The following is a 12,566-nucleotide window of genomic DNA, read 5'->3' as shown; positions in this document are numbered from 1 at the left end:
TTTGGGTGTGGTGTTTGAACAGTTAATAAAACACACATTTCATGTCACCTCAAATTACTGCTTCCAAGTCAATTCTGTGTCTATCTTTCCTCAACACAACATTTAGTATGCTGATATTCTGCTCTCTTGCTGATTTTTATTTTTTTAAGATTTTTTTCCTAATTTAATATTCTTTGGTCCTGTCCACTTAAAATTTTATCATTTCTAGAAAGTTATACTTTCATCAGGATATATACAATCTGTTATATCATAGATCAATCATTGTTCAGTTTATACTAAGCCACTACAGCACCCCATTTATTGCTGTTAAACGTCTGTTTTGGAATTACTAAGTTGAACTGTATAGTCATCTACTATTCTAGAGAAAACATGGTTGCATACTAAATGCTTTTGATTTTGGCTAGAGATGCAGATTAAATAAATGCTTTTTTTTCTCCGCTTTGTTCAGTTTCTGGACTGCATTTTGTTGAGAGCATTTGGTGTTCCCTTTGGTTTTCTACCCAAACTCTCTGGATGCCACTTAATGTCAGGAAGAAAACTCATAAATATGGGTTGTACTTAACAATTAGGAGGTACAGATTCAAAATTTAAGTACACAAAGTAGAGTCAATATATGCCCTACAGAAATCATTTCCCCATAGAACTTTTATATGATCTCCAAACATCCAGCTCTGACTTGCTGGGTAGTTTTTCTGTCTCATTGCATTTATGCACAGCTCTTTGCCAATAGAAAGTTTAGCATTGCTTTGCTGTGTGGTTTGATCTGTAACAACTATTTCCTCTTAACTAATCTATTTAATTTCCACTTTATTTTTGGCTACTGATGCATAACTTAACCTCTACTTCATCCCCAAAATTTTGCTTTCAGACAGCACAGATCTATTATATCTATTCTAACCCGACATAACCTAAGTTTTGTCAGCCTTTTCACATTTTCCTCTTTTCGTCTGCCTTTGACACATGCTAACAGATGTCAGTTAGTAGTCTACCCCTTTAACCCAATGCAGACAAGAAGCTGAACAGTCTTCTTCATTCTCAGAAAGTATACCACTGACATCATCATTAGCAATTGCCCTTCACAAATTTCCAAGCCAGTAGAAGTCTTTTCTCCTGACACCTTTTACAGCCTGGAAAAATCCTCCATCAGTACTACCATCTGCTGCTTCCTCACCTTTAGTCTTGTGTCACCATTTCTGTGTTGACTAGTGTTATACAGAGAGAACCTCATTATGTAATACTCAGAATGACTGAAAATAGTAAATGAGAAGATAAATCTTCCCCCTAATATTTTATAGCACTCCAACACTTTCCTGTCTCTTTTCCCACTTTTTAAATTTTCTTGTCAGATGGGACTCCCTATAATAATTCAAATATTGGAAGAAATGAGACTTACACTCAGCTATAGCCTAGCCAGTAAACTTTTTTTCTTTTTTTTCCCTTATTGCCTCTATCTAATTAAAACACTACAAAGTATTACAAAACATTTGTGGGGGAAGAAAAAAAATAGAATTTTGTATCTCATTCACTTATGATTATTCATACTGCTTGGCTGATTTTAATACCTAACCAACAGTAGGCTTACAAGGCAAAGTATTGGTACTTTTTTGCCTTCAGGAGAAAGTTCTGTTTCTCCATTACACTGTTAGTTGTGTGCAACACTTGTACCATCCACAATTGTTCACTACTGCAAAAATGTAAATAACTTGCTCTGTTTATGGTTCTCTAAGTTGTTTTAACAAAACATTTTCACGAATTTTGCCCCATCTAAACTGGTTGCATGCTTAACACATATTTACAATGTATGGAGAACTTTACTCACATACTCTCCAGCAAAATTATTTTTTTAATAGTGAATGGTGTCATTGTCTAATTATATCCTAATCTAGTTATTATGGATTAATAGCAACATCTTCTAAACATGATTAAATACTGTAGTGAAACTGCAGAGTGAATTCTTTCCACTTTTTGTCTAGAAAGCTTGATGGAATACCATTGTTCTAAAAGTATGTCTATAATTCTATAAAAATAGTGACAGAAATGAAGGACAAGACCCATTTGGACAACAGAGAAATGGGATGAAAGTTTCCTTCAAATCTTGTATTTCATTCTACACCTTCTGTATTTGATAACATTGAATTACAAACTGGATGATAAAACTGCATTAACTTGAGGAGTATGTGAAAACATTTTCCTGATAACAACTTCCAATTTTTCTGGCTGAAGATGGGAAAAAGTCTTTTATTTTGTAACTACTGAGGTATTAGCAATCTTTGTTTGCATTCAGTTGATCATTCATTGTAACCCTGAGTACTTCTGCGAGTATCACAAATGTGTTTCAATCTGCTATTTGCAGCCATTGCACAGCGTGAAGAGTTGGATGGGACCAACCCCTTGAGCACAGTTGTACATACAGCTTTACTTCAGTTTAGGAGTGCAGGTGGATGGGGTTCTGGCTACCTGCAAACAGAAGATTGTTAGAGTGCTCACTTGGAGTGAAGAAACATTAATTTTCCTCTTTCCTGAGAAATTTAAGCTTGTCTGACATGCTCCAGAAAACAAACCAATGACTCAGCTACTCTATATGGTACTGGCATCACCTGGAATGAGTCACTAGAAAACACAGAAATTGTATTCATCTGCACATTTACCTCACAATTAATAAGGGCCCCTTTCTGAAGCACAGTAGTATACTAAATTGACAAACAGGTTATATTTTCCAGTTTCATGTTAGTCTTATTATTGAAGTTGGATACATGAATAAAAATAATTAGAAAAAGACTATCAAACTATGAGGATAAGAGGCGTTATTCAATTGTTCACAATGCTAGCAATTCATTAGGCTTCTTACATCCATAGGATGTGGGTGGTTTGCTAATTTGTTGACTTTAAATAAAGAAAAGCTAAAGTAACATCAATGGGTTTAAAAGCCCATGGCTTCTCTATAGGTTGAAGGTAAAGAGACAATTAAATCTGCCATGAAGTTCCATCCACCATCAGAGGCTTTCAGTGGAGTGAAAAGCGTGTGAACCAAGACCACCTTTCATGCATGGGGTAAAGCCAAATTGCAGCATTGGAGCCATTTGCAGCTTCCAAGTAGCTCAAGTTCTGCTCCTGTTCTAGGATAACATTCCATGATCAAGGCTGTGGTGACACAGAGGTTTCTAGGAAGTAAAACAAGGGCTTACAGGCCTTGTGCGTATTTCAGGTGATTTTGTTAGGTCATCTTGGACACAACTGGGAATCCACTACAGGTATCTTCTGTGCATTGTTAACCACTTCATTCAGTCTAAGTGGTTTGCAGTTTGTGACTTTTGGCTCAATGAAGAATACAACCTATAGGGTCAGACTGTTTTCACTGAGGATCTTTTTCCTTGGATCTTAATGGGAACCTGATTCTTCTCTCATTGAATCTGTTACTGCAACTACAAAGACCTTTGTTCACCACAAAATGCTTAATGGGAGAGAAAGGTACAACACAAAGTAAAAGGAAAATGCAAGACTCAGAAAATTTCCAAGATAATATCCAACAAGGCTTATGAAAAGCTTCTAGGAAGGTAGGTGGGGACCTTTAGGGTAGGCACCTTTATGGAACACAGAACTCAGTAATTGTCATCCACACATAAATCACGGGTACACAACAGATCTTGCTATGGGAATAAATGAGATTGGTAGTTGGCTTTTTTCTGTCTGGTTCAGTAGTTCAATTCTATCAAATCTATCAAAATTATCTAATGTGCAATAACTTTTGGGACATGGCAGAAATAAACTGTAGTCTTCCAATTAGTTTGATTTTGCATTATGTTTGGTTTGTTTGTTTCTTTGTTTTTGTTTGTGTGTTTTGAAACTCATTGTACAAATCTATATCGTAACAGTTGTTCATGCCAGCGCTCACAATTGAAAATGCCCACAAAAAGAAGAAAAGGATATACTTATTGTTGCACTGACATTTCAGTATCCATCCAATATAAGGACTTCTTCACTCAAGAGGAGGTGGGACAGTATAGACGATCTAAGACAACTAGTATCTAAGTTAGTGCGTATGTAACGCTTACATAATGCTATATCAAAGTGTTAGAGTTTCTTAACAGTTGAACAGGCACTGCTGAAGCAAAGAATGCAATTATGAAAGTTATCACTCTTGTATGCAGAAATTCAAAATGCATACTGCTCACTACAGTTCAGAGACACTCTCCTGTTATTACTACTTATACCATCTTCCCATCCTAGCCTGACTTTAAAACTATTCCATTGTGATCGATTCCAAACACTTAGTCTTTAAAAAGGCACTGGTGTTTTCAAAGGAAGAAATATATAGTTTCGAAATATTAAATTTTATTTGAAAATAATGTACATTATATTTTTAATTGTTTTACAGTTCAAATTGTAAGGTGTGCTCTTTTTTGTTCAAGAATTTTAAAAGCAACTAATTTAAATATGCAAAATTATCTTGAGTTGTTCATACGTGAACTTAAAAGCCATGCAACACAGGAAAATTAAGTAATTATGCCTCCAAGTTATTTACTGCAATTAAGCTCATTTATCATATGCAAATTAGTGCAAACTGGTCTCATTAGTTACTAAATTACTCAATATGAGCTGAACAATGTAGCACTCCAGTTTGTAATGAAAAATCCCTGTAGAGGCAAGCAGTATCAATTAAGCTAATTTGCATATGCAAATATATTCACTAACTTTCCCTTTTCTCTATATTTAGTTCTACATTTCCTGATCATTCCTGATTATAAGAAGACTATGGGGTTACTGACCCTTTTTCACACCTTCTCAATAGCAATGAAGTTACAGAAAAAAATCCAGAGGTCCTGAAAAATTGATGAAAATCTTGCTAATTTTTACAACCAATTTAAGCTAAATTTTTAATAGTAGGTACCAGAAGTAATTTTTTACTGGATTTACTTGATAGACATATATACAGAAATATGAACCAGAAGATATCTGTTCTCCTTATAACACCACTTTTCAGAAGAAAAAGAATGCAAGACAAGCAAAACAAAGCCCATAATTTGACAAATCAAAAATCTTGTCAAAAATTAATTAATGTATTGCCATTATCTACTTTTCTCCTTCATTGCATCCTATTCTACTATTCATAATTCAGGTGATGTTACTTGGAAAACATTTAAAAGACATTCCACTGACATAAAGATTCAGATATAATAGTGTTTGAGCAATCATCTTTCGTGGTCTTTTTTTCCACAAGCACAGAGTGGATAGTGCCTTTGGCTTCAAACCTACTACTGGGAATCTCTTCAGCATGATACACAGCAATCAGCTGTGGCCTGAAGATTTTTTGACATAGAATCATACAATTTGAGACTGATTCAGGTTAAAAGGATCCTTAAAGATCACCCAGCTCCAACCTTGCTGCCGTGGGCAGGGAACCTTCCACTAGACCAGGTTGCTCAGAGCCCCATCCAACGTGGCCTTGGACACTGCCACAGTTTCTCTGGACAACCTCTTCCAGGTCTTCACCACCCTCACAGTGAGGATGTGTGAGGAGTCTCAGATTTCATATGCAAGCAAAGTATAAGCCTCTACAGTATATATCTAGATTTGTACAAAAGACAAATGCAAAGATGCATCCAGGCTCACAAAAATGAAGCCCTTTAAAAGTATTAAATTTGTTTTTATTGGGGTTTTTATTCAATTTTTCATCTCTGAATTTATGTAAAGATAATAGTGCCTTGATTTTTTTGGAGCTGATGAGGTCTGCCATTAACAGAACAGAATTAACTGTATGATCCCTGGGCACAAAGGCTATGTCAGATCAAAATGAACTTTTTAACTTTTATTTTTCTCATGATGGGTAGAGTTTTACTTTTCTATTTTCTGCACTTAACTGCATATGGGAGAAAAACCTTTAGTACCTGTATTGATCATCAGTTAAGCAGTATTTAAACATTTGACTCCTTAATAATAAAAAAAACTCCCAATCATGGATGAAGGCATTCTTCATTCAATGATGACTAAGAATTATATGTAAATACGTGGATTTAATATGTATGGACATGACTAATGTATATAATGTATAGCTAGGCATGACTGACACTACCTGCTTGTAGACTCAAAATGTAAAAATATCACTAGATGTCCATTTCTGGTTTTGTAATGTCATTTTAAATAAACTATATCCACTTTTTTTAAAATCTACTGTATTACGTATATTTGTCTATCAATAAATCTTGAAGTATCAAAATATTAAAAAGATTAGAGAGGCTCCTTAATTTCTGAGCTTACACTTAACCCAGTCTTCAAAATATTAATAGCAAAAGGGATTACACGAACTATTAATTCAAATTCTTCAGATAGCAGACTCTGAAATCAAAATTCCCAAGGTATAATCAAGGTTGTTTACTTGACTTGCAAACAATACTTATTATGATATTTATTTGATGATAATTTCTGTGAGTAGCAGACTAGGTCAGAACATGTTAGCATGGTATTCCACCACACAGTCTGTCCAATTGTCATTTTAAAAATAATTTTGTCTTCTGTTGATTATATGTCTACCTATTAGACCACAAGGCAGTACTCTGAAGTGATCTGCTTAGAAGTGGTGCATTTGAATGCATTACCCAGGTTTCCCTCCCAAGGGTTGATTGCTCTGCTAAGATAAGACAAAATCTTAACATGTCATGATAAACCTGTCACCACTATTAATTCATATTGTCCTTTATCCATCGTGAACAGCCTATCTGGCAAATATCAGAGTGGAACTTCCTATTATCAACTGAGAGATTCATGGGAGTACTTTGATAAAGGCATTGTCTTCTTTGAAAGGGCCACACCTCAACAGATATTCAGTACAAGGCTGATGGTAATTTTGATTTTAAATCCTCAGTTTTGAGTAAAAGTGCAATACAGGGGTTTTTTTTTAGTAGTAGTATGATAAAGTTATATCCTGAAAACACCTTAGTTTATCACAAATAATTTTTTTTTAAAAAAATCAAAATCAAGCAAAATAAAACAAATAAAAACCTCCAAAAACAACAACAAAAAACAAACTAATGAAACAAAAAAGTCCCAAAAACATAACAAAATAAACCAACAAAAAAAACCCACAAAAACAAAACAAAACCCCATCGACTCATAAGTGGAATCTAGTTTAAACAAGTATGAAAGTCACTAATTGTTTTAATACACAGCAAATGAAAAACTCAAATATCAAGTAGTTTTCAAAGCAGCCATCCTAGGTTTTTTCATTTTCATCCATAAGAGTCATACTTAATACTTAAAGAGTGTAAATAAATCAGTCTCAATGAGGTTTTATTTATAGATGAGTTATAAATAATATTGTAAAAAACATACCTTTAGGATATATGATATGTTTACACACTCAACATACTGACAAATTACATTAACTGAAATATCACAAAGCTGCTAGTTCTTCCCTTTTTTTCCTACATGTATGAGACAGCACAGCAGTGTTCCTGCCTAATATGCAAACACAATACTGTAGATACTGGTGCAGATCTCTATACACGCAATAACTACAGCAAAAGTATTTGCTTACAGAATCAAAAACTTGACCTAGACCTCTGCCAAGAGTGCACAACTAAGCAAATCATTTCATTCATGATTCTTGCTCCAGAAAGAAATTAATTCTACTAGTTAATTTAATGTTTTCCTAAAATTATCTTTGTTGCTATTCTGCATTTAGTTATTCTATAAAGATGTGAAAATTCTGACATTATCTATAGTGCTTTTGAATACCACAGCTGAGTTAGTACAGAGAGATAGCTCTCAATCATTTCAAATTAAGTGGAATATTTCTCATGATAATATCCTAATTTACCTCTCTCCTACCTCTCAAAAGATAATACAGCAGACAATATATTTGCATTGAGAAGCTGTGTACATGGCTAAATACGAGCAGTTATTCAGCACCACACTTAGAAAAGACTTTGTGTGGGTTTTATTTCCATAGTGCTGGGTTTTCCTTACTCCAAAGCACATCACATTTTCTTTTTAACTGCTTGTACTCCACATTTGATCACTTCAGCCTAAGAAAGGCTGTAGTAACCCTGGCAAAATAAATCATGCACAAGAACATTTCCATCAGGTCACTGTTTTTCAGCTGAGTCTTCCAGGAATATGAAGACTTGTGTCATGTGACAATCATGTTTGACAAATACCAGACCAGTTTTCAGCCCAAGCTAAGGACACCTAAGAGGCATGCTTCTACTATTTTTTAATCTCTACAGTTTGCTCCAAATTTATGATATATAATTGTGACAACTAGGATATCATGGAGGAAAACAGTGCTCATTAACCAAAGGGGGGGGAAAAGAACCCCAACCCTAAATTGATACATGACACAAGACAAATCACCAACACAAAATACTAGCTTGTACGCACATTCACACAAACACATAAGGGCATTCTGCAAGCAAATACCTACTGCACAATTCTGAACAACAAAATACTGTGATTCAGCTAAAACAACACTTGCCTTCCCTCTTATTAACAGTCTCCCAATTATGGACTTTCAAGATAGAAGAAATATGAACATAAAAAAATAATCTCATCAATTTAAGTGATGATAAACAATACTATTTAAATTATTCGCAGAAATATGACCAGGTAGGTATTTTGATTTTTCTTGGAAAAGCCATTTTTCTTTTACCTGTAAAATATGACTTCCCAAATGTGATTCAAATACTTCAATGGCAAGGGCACTGGGACTTCTCCTGCGCTGGGCACCTATAACTGAATAAAAAACAGTTATGTTGTATGGTCTGCACATTCATTTCTCATGCATCCTCATCACTGACATTAAATGTTTTGTATCTTAATACACTGGTGTTAATTTAAATTTTGCCTTCTATGTAGTATAAAAATTTAGCAATTTAATATGTAATATAAGACTCAAATTTCTAAGATAAAAAAGGATTTTAAAAACCAATCTATTTAAAAGTCCAATGGATCTGGAAATTACTTATTTGTTCAGATATATCTCAAATCCCTGTAGGTTTATGGTGATGAAAGCATGCAGAATTTAGTGAAAAATACTACTGAAAAAGAGGCTACACATATTGTAAATATTTTGAAATGTGGGGATAAGAACTAAATATCACTCATGAATTAGGAAGTTTATTCTACTGCTTGTCTGAGAGGTTTATGTGAACATGTTATTATTTGAACTGAAATGAAATAAACACATTAAAAACCAACATTTGTAAATACATCTAGTATTCATATCAAAGTTCTCCACAGTGCAGAGAAGTATTTTAGTATCCCAGATATCCATGTTATTTGCTGGAAGATATACTTAAAACTTCAGCTTCTAAATTATATAGTTTAAAAGTACAAAGTGAGTAATAGGTAGGTATGCTTCACAGGCAGCAGTGACTACAAAAAAGGCTCAGAAATCACAGAACTAATATTTTGTTGAACTCTAAATGCCAGGAACACAAAGCCAGAAATTAAGTCTGCATGTAACCAAACATAGCCATCTACTATAAGCTGAGCTTTCTTAGGCTTAGGCTACCTTTCCCACGTGATCAGAGAAAGCCAGAGCACAGAAAAGACAGCACAGGGCTGCAGGAAGCTTCCTTGCCTATCTTCATGACAAAACCAGGCATATCCATAGCAGAGAGAAGAGGCAAAGTTCACCCTGCACCCTTCTTCTTCTGAAGTGTGTACAGGAGCATTTACATCCCAAGACCCTGATGAGAGACTAATGCCTCTGAAACCATCACAGCACTAGTCCATCTTTATGTATTGCTGTCTTTACAACTTATGATAAGAAAAATGAAATATCAAGGATCCACTAAAAAAAGCAGAATGAATGACTGCCATTACTGAACAGGCCAATTTAACACCAACGGAAACAAAATACAGAGCAACGATTTCTTAGTCTTCTCTGATACTGGCTGCCAAACATGATATCAGTAGGAAAAGATAAATGCCAAGTAATGATAGTCATATTGACCTGAAAATGTAATATCATTTCTTATTGATGTTTCATGTAATTTCCTTGCAGGAAATTCTAAGCTATTTATACTGGGCAAACAGGTGGCTTCATAGCTAATAGGTTCAGGCAGTAGCTCATAATTACAAATGGAGACTGCTGTAGAGCTGGTATTTTCTAAGACCTCCTCTTTTCTCATATTCAAGGACATAGAAACTAACACATTGAAAGAAAAATATTCAAGACCGTATTTCTTAGAAAAACTTTACCTTTAGTTGTGGGACTAAACAAAATACATAGCATAGCACTCTAAAGATTTTCAGTATTCTGATCATGATTTCTGTCAGCATGATGCTTTGAACAGTTATTTCATTTATAATCTATCAGAAACAAAAAAGCAAATTCAGTTTTGGCTTGCTAGACATTGCTTCATAGTAGCCTTCATAAGACGTTGTAAAGACCAAAAACTTCCCCAACCTGTAAACCTGCAAGACCTCCCTGAAATCCTTCAGGTCCCTTCATTCATCCACCTAGACTGTGTCATACCTTCCACACATTTTCAGAACACACCACCATTTGGAATTTATCTTTGAATTAATTTTATATTTCCTGCCCATATCCTAACGTTACCGTTCTCTACCATTTTAAAGTGTATCCATTACTTACTGAATCCAATTCTATCATGTCAATTGCAGGGCTTTTAGCATTTAAGTATCATAATTTGAATGAAGTGCCTGAAGTCAGTGCAACACTCTTTAAAACAGTATCTTGAACCTTAAATGACACTTACAGGTAATGATGATGTCATCAGTCCTTCACAATTGGGACCCTCAGTTCTATACCTCAAATGAAATCACTTTAAGGTCATTGAGTTAACTAGAAAACCAGAGAGGGTCAGATCTTATCTTTAAAATTTGTCAGTTAAATCCTCTATCAATGACTGCATGCTTGTGGCTAGTATACACATAGACAAATATCTTGTAGTACTTTCATGCCATTCAGTTCACTGACATTTTTACAGCATTACAACTCTTGAATTTATGTGTCTTGCTCTTAGTCAGGTGATATGGGTTCTAATGCCAGTTCTTAATTTTACAACCATGATAATGGGTTATCCAGAAAACTACTACATTTCTGGTAGCCATGCTGAAACTCTCTTTTGAAAAATGCACCTTATTTCATGCATTTCCATAACATTCATTCTTCATATTTTGAGGAATGAGACAAGAATATTAAGACAAATATAGAAGAAGGGAAAAAATTATTTGCTCATCTGGATTAATTGTCTTATTCTTTTACTTACTTGAGCTTTCAAGTTTTCTTGATACCTATTTGCAGCAAAAGAAATATGCTATTTTGGATATAAAAGTGCATACTACATTGATACCTTCCAGAAACATGGCAATCTCACAGTCCAGTCGCAGCACAAAACCTCTTATTTGTATTGAATGAATTGTTGGCATGCCAATAGAAGAAAGGAAGACACAGGCTGAAATGGTTGGGTTAAAAAGCAGGCCTGATGTTATTTTATTCTAAAATTTCAAAACATAAACTATAAATACTGAACTGGCTTCCATCACACAAGCCACAGCTAGTCATCTAAATCTCTCACCCTCTGGATGGAACCATCAGCAGCCACAGCTCAGCCACTCAAAAAAAGCTTGAAAAGCAAGAGATTTAAAGTTTATTTCACAACATCTATAAATCAAAGTAGCTCAGCAACCTTCACAGACCTAAAGGTGTGGATGCACATCTTTTTTAAAAATGTGGATTCCCTTTTAAGTGTAGACTCTTTACAGAAACAAAATACTGAATGCGTGACATAAATGTCTTCTTTTGAGTTACAGGAAGCAGGGGAAATTAGGATGTGGAGAAGGCTGAAGCATGTGTATCAAAACGTAGAAGGAATCACAGTGCAAACAAGTTCCAAACCCAGGTTCTTCCAAGCTTCTCCTATTTTAGCGGTATGAACAAACATCTCTGAACAGACCTTTTCACATGTGCTCATGTGTGTATTGCCTACATTTAGGTGACAACCTTTAATGCTTGAATGCAGAAATTAATAAAAAAAATCGCTGAAACAATATTTGTACTAAATACTGACTTTTAATAGTGACAAGAAGATAGAAAGATTGCTTTCATGTGTGCACTTTGTAGTGCTGGAGCGGAAGAATCTGTCTTTGAAAATGGTCTTACTTTCTTTGGACTATGACCTTTACTATCCAAACTGACATGCCTATTCCTGGCAAAAGATTATTCCATAAAAAGAAATTCTAACTGTTCACTAGTTCCTCTTTAAAATTCCTCCCTCAATGACTAATCTGGCTATGCATGAGGTGAAGGAAGAACCACCTCCCTCTTAGAGTGTCTTGGGGGCAGTCTAAGCATGCTTAATGCAACCTCAAGAGCATTTGCAATTGTGCTACAAAAAGTGGGAAGCAGGGGAAAAGAAAAATGTAGACTGCCTAACAAAGACTTCTATGCATCCTAAAGAGGAAGGATTTCCTCTTAAACACAGTTCTAAGTTGTGGGAGCACAGACCAAAGACTGATGTTCACTGTGGCTTTCTGCTGGTGAAGACAGAGTTCTAATAAAGCATAACCAGTATTCTTTGATCATTAGGAATGGAAGAGCA

General features: G+C 34.9%; 1 protein-coding gene across 2 annotated transcripts in view; it reads right to left on the bottom strand.

Moving 5' to 3' along the window:
• Positions 1-12,566, bottom strand: part of NPAS3 (neuronal PAS domain protein 3) — a 591,199-nt gene that overhangs the window by 289,171 nt on the left and 289,462 nt on the right. For both annotated transcript variants that reach the window (XM_088057760.1, XM_088057761.1), the window contains exon 3: positions 8,645-8,727. In XM_088057760.1, the coding sequence (XP_087913886.1) occupies positions 8,645-8,727 (83 nt within the window). The remainder of the gene's footprint in view (positions 1-8,644; positions 8,728-12,566) is intronic.

Source organism: Pseudopodoces humilis, chromosome 7, assembly GCF_049639895.1.
Source record: "Pseudopodoces humilis isolate 2021_Gansu_Grassland_sample_001 chromosome 7, ASM4963989v1, whole genome shotgun sequence".
Classification (NCBI taxonomy): domain Eukaryota; kingdom Metazoa; phylum Chordata; class Aves; order Passeriformes; family Paridae; genus Pseudopodoces; species Pseudopodoces humilis.
The sequence above is the reverse complement of the archived record's forward strand: the minus strand, read 5'-3'. Positions and strand labels throughout refer to the sequence as shown.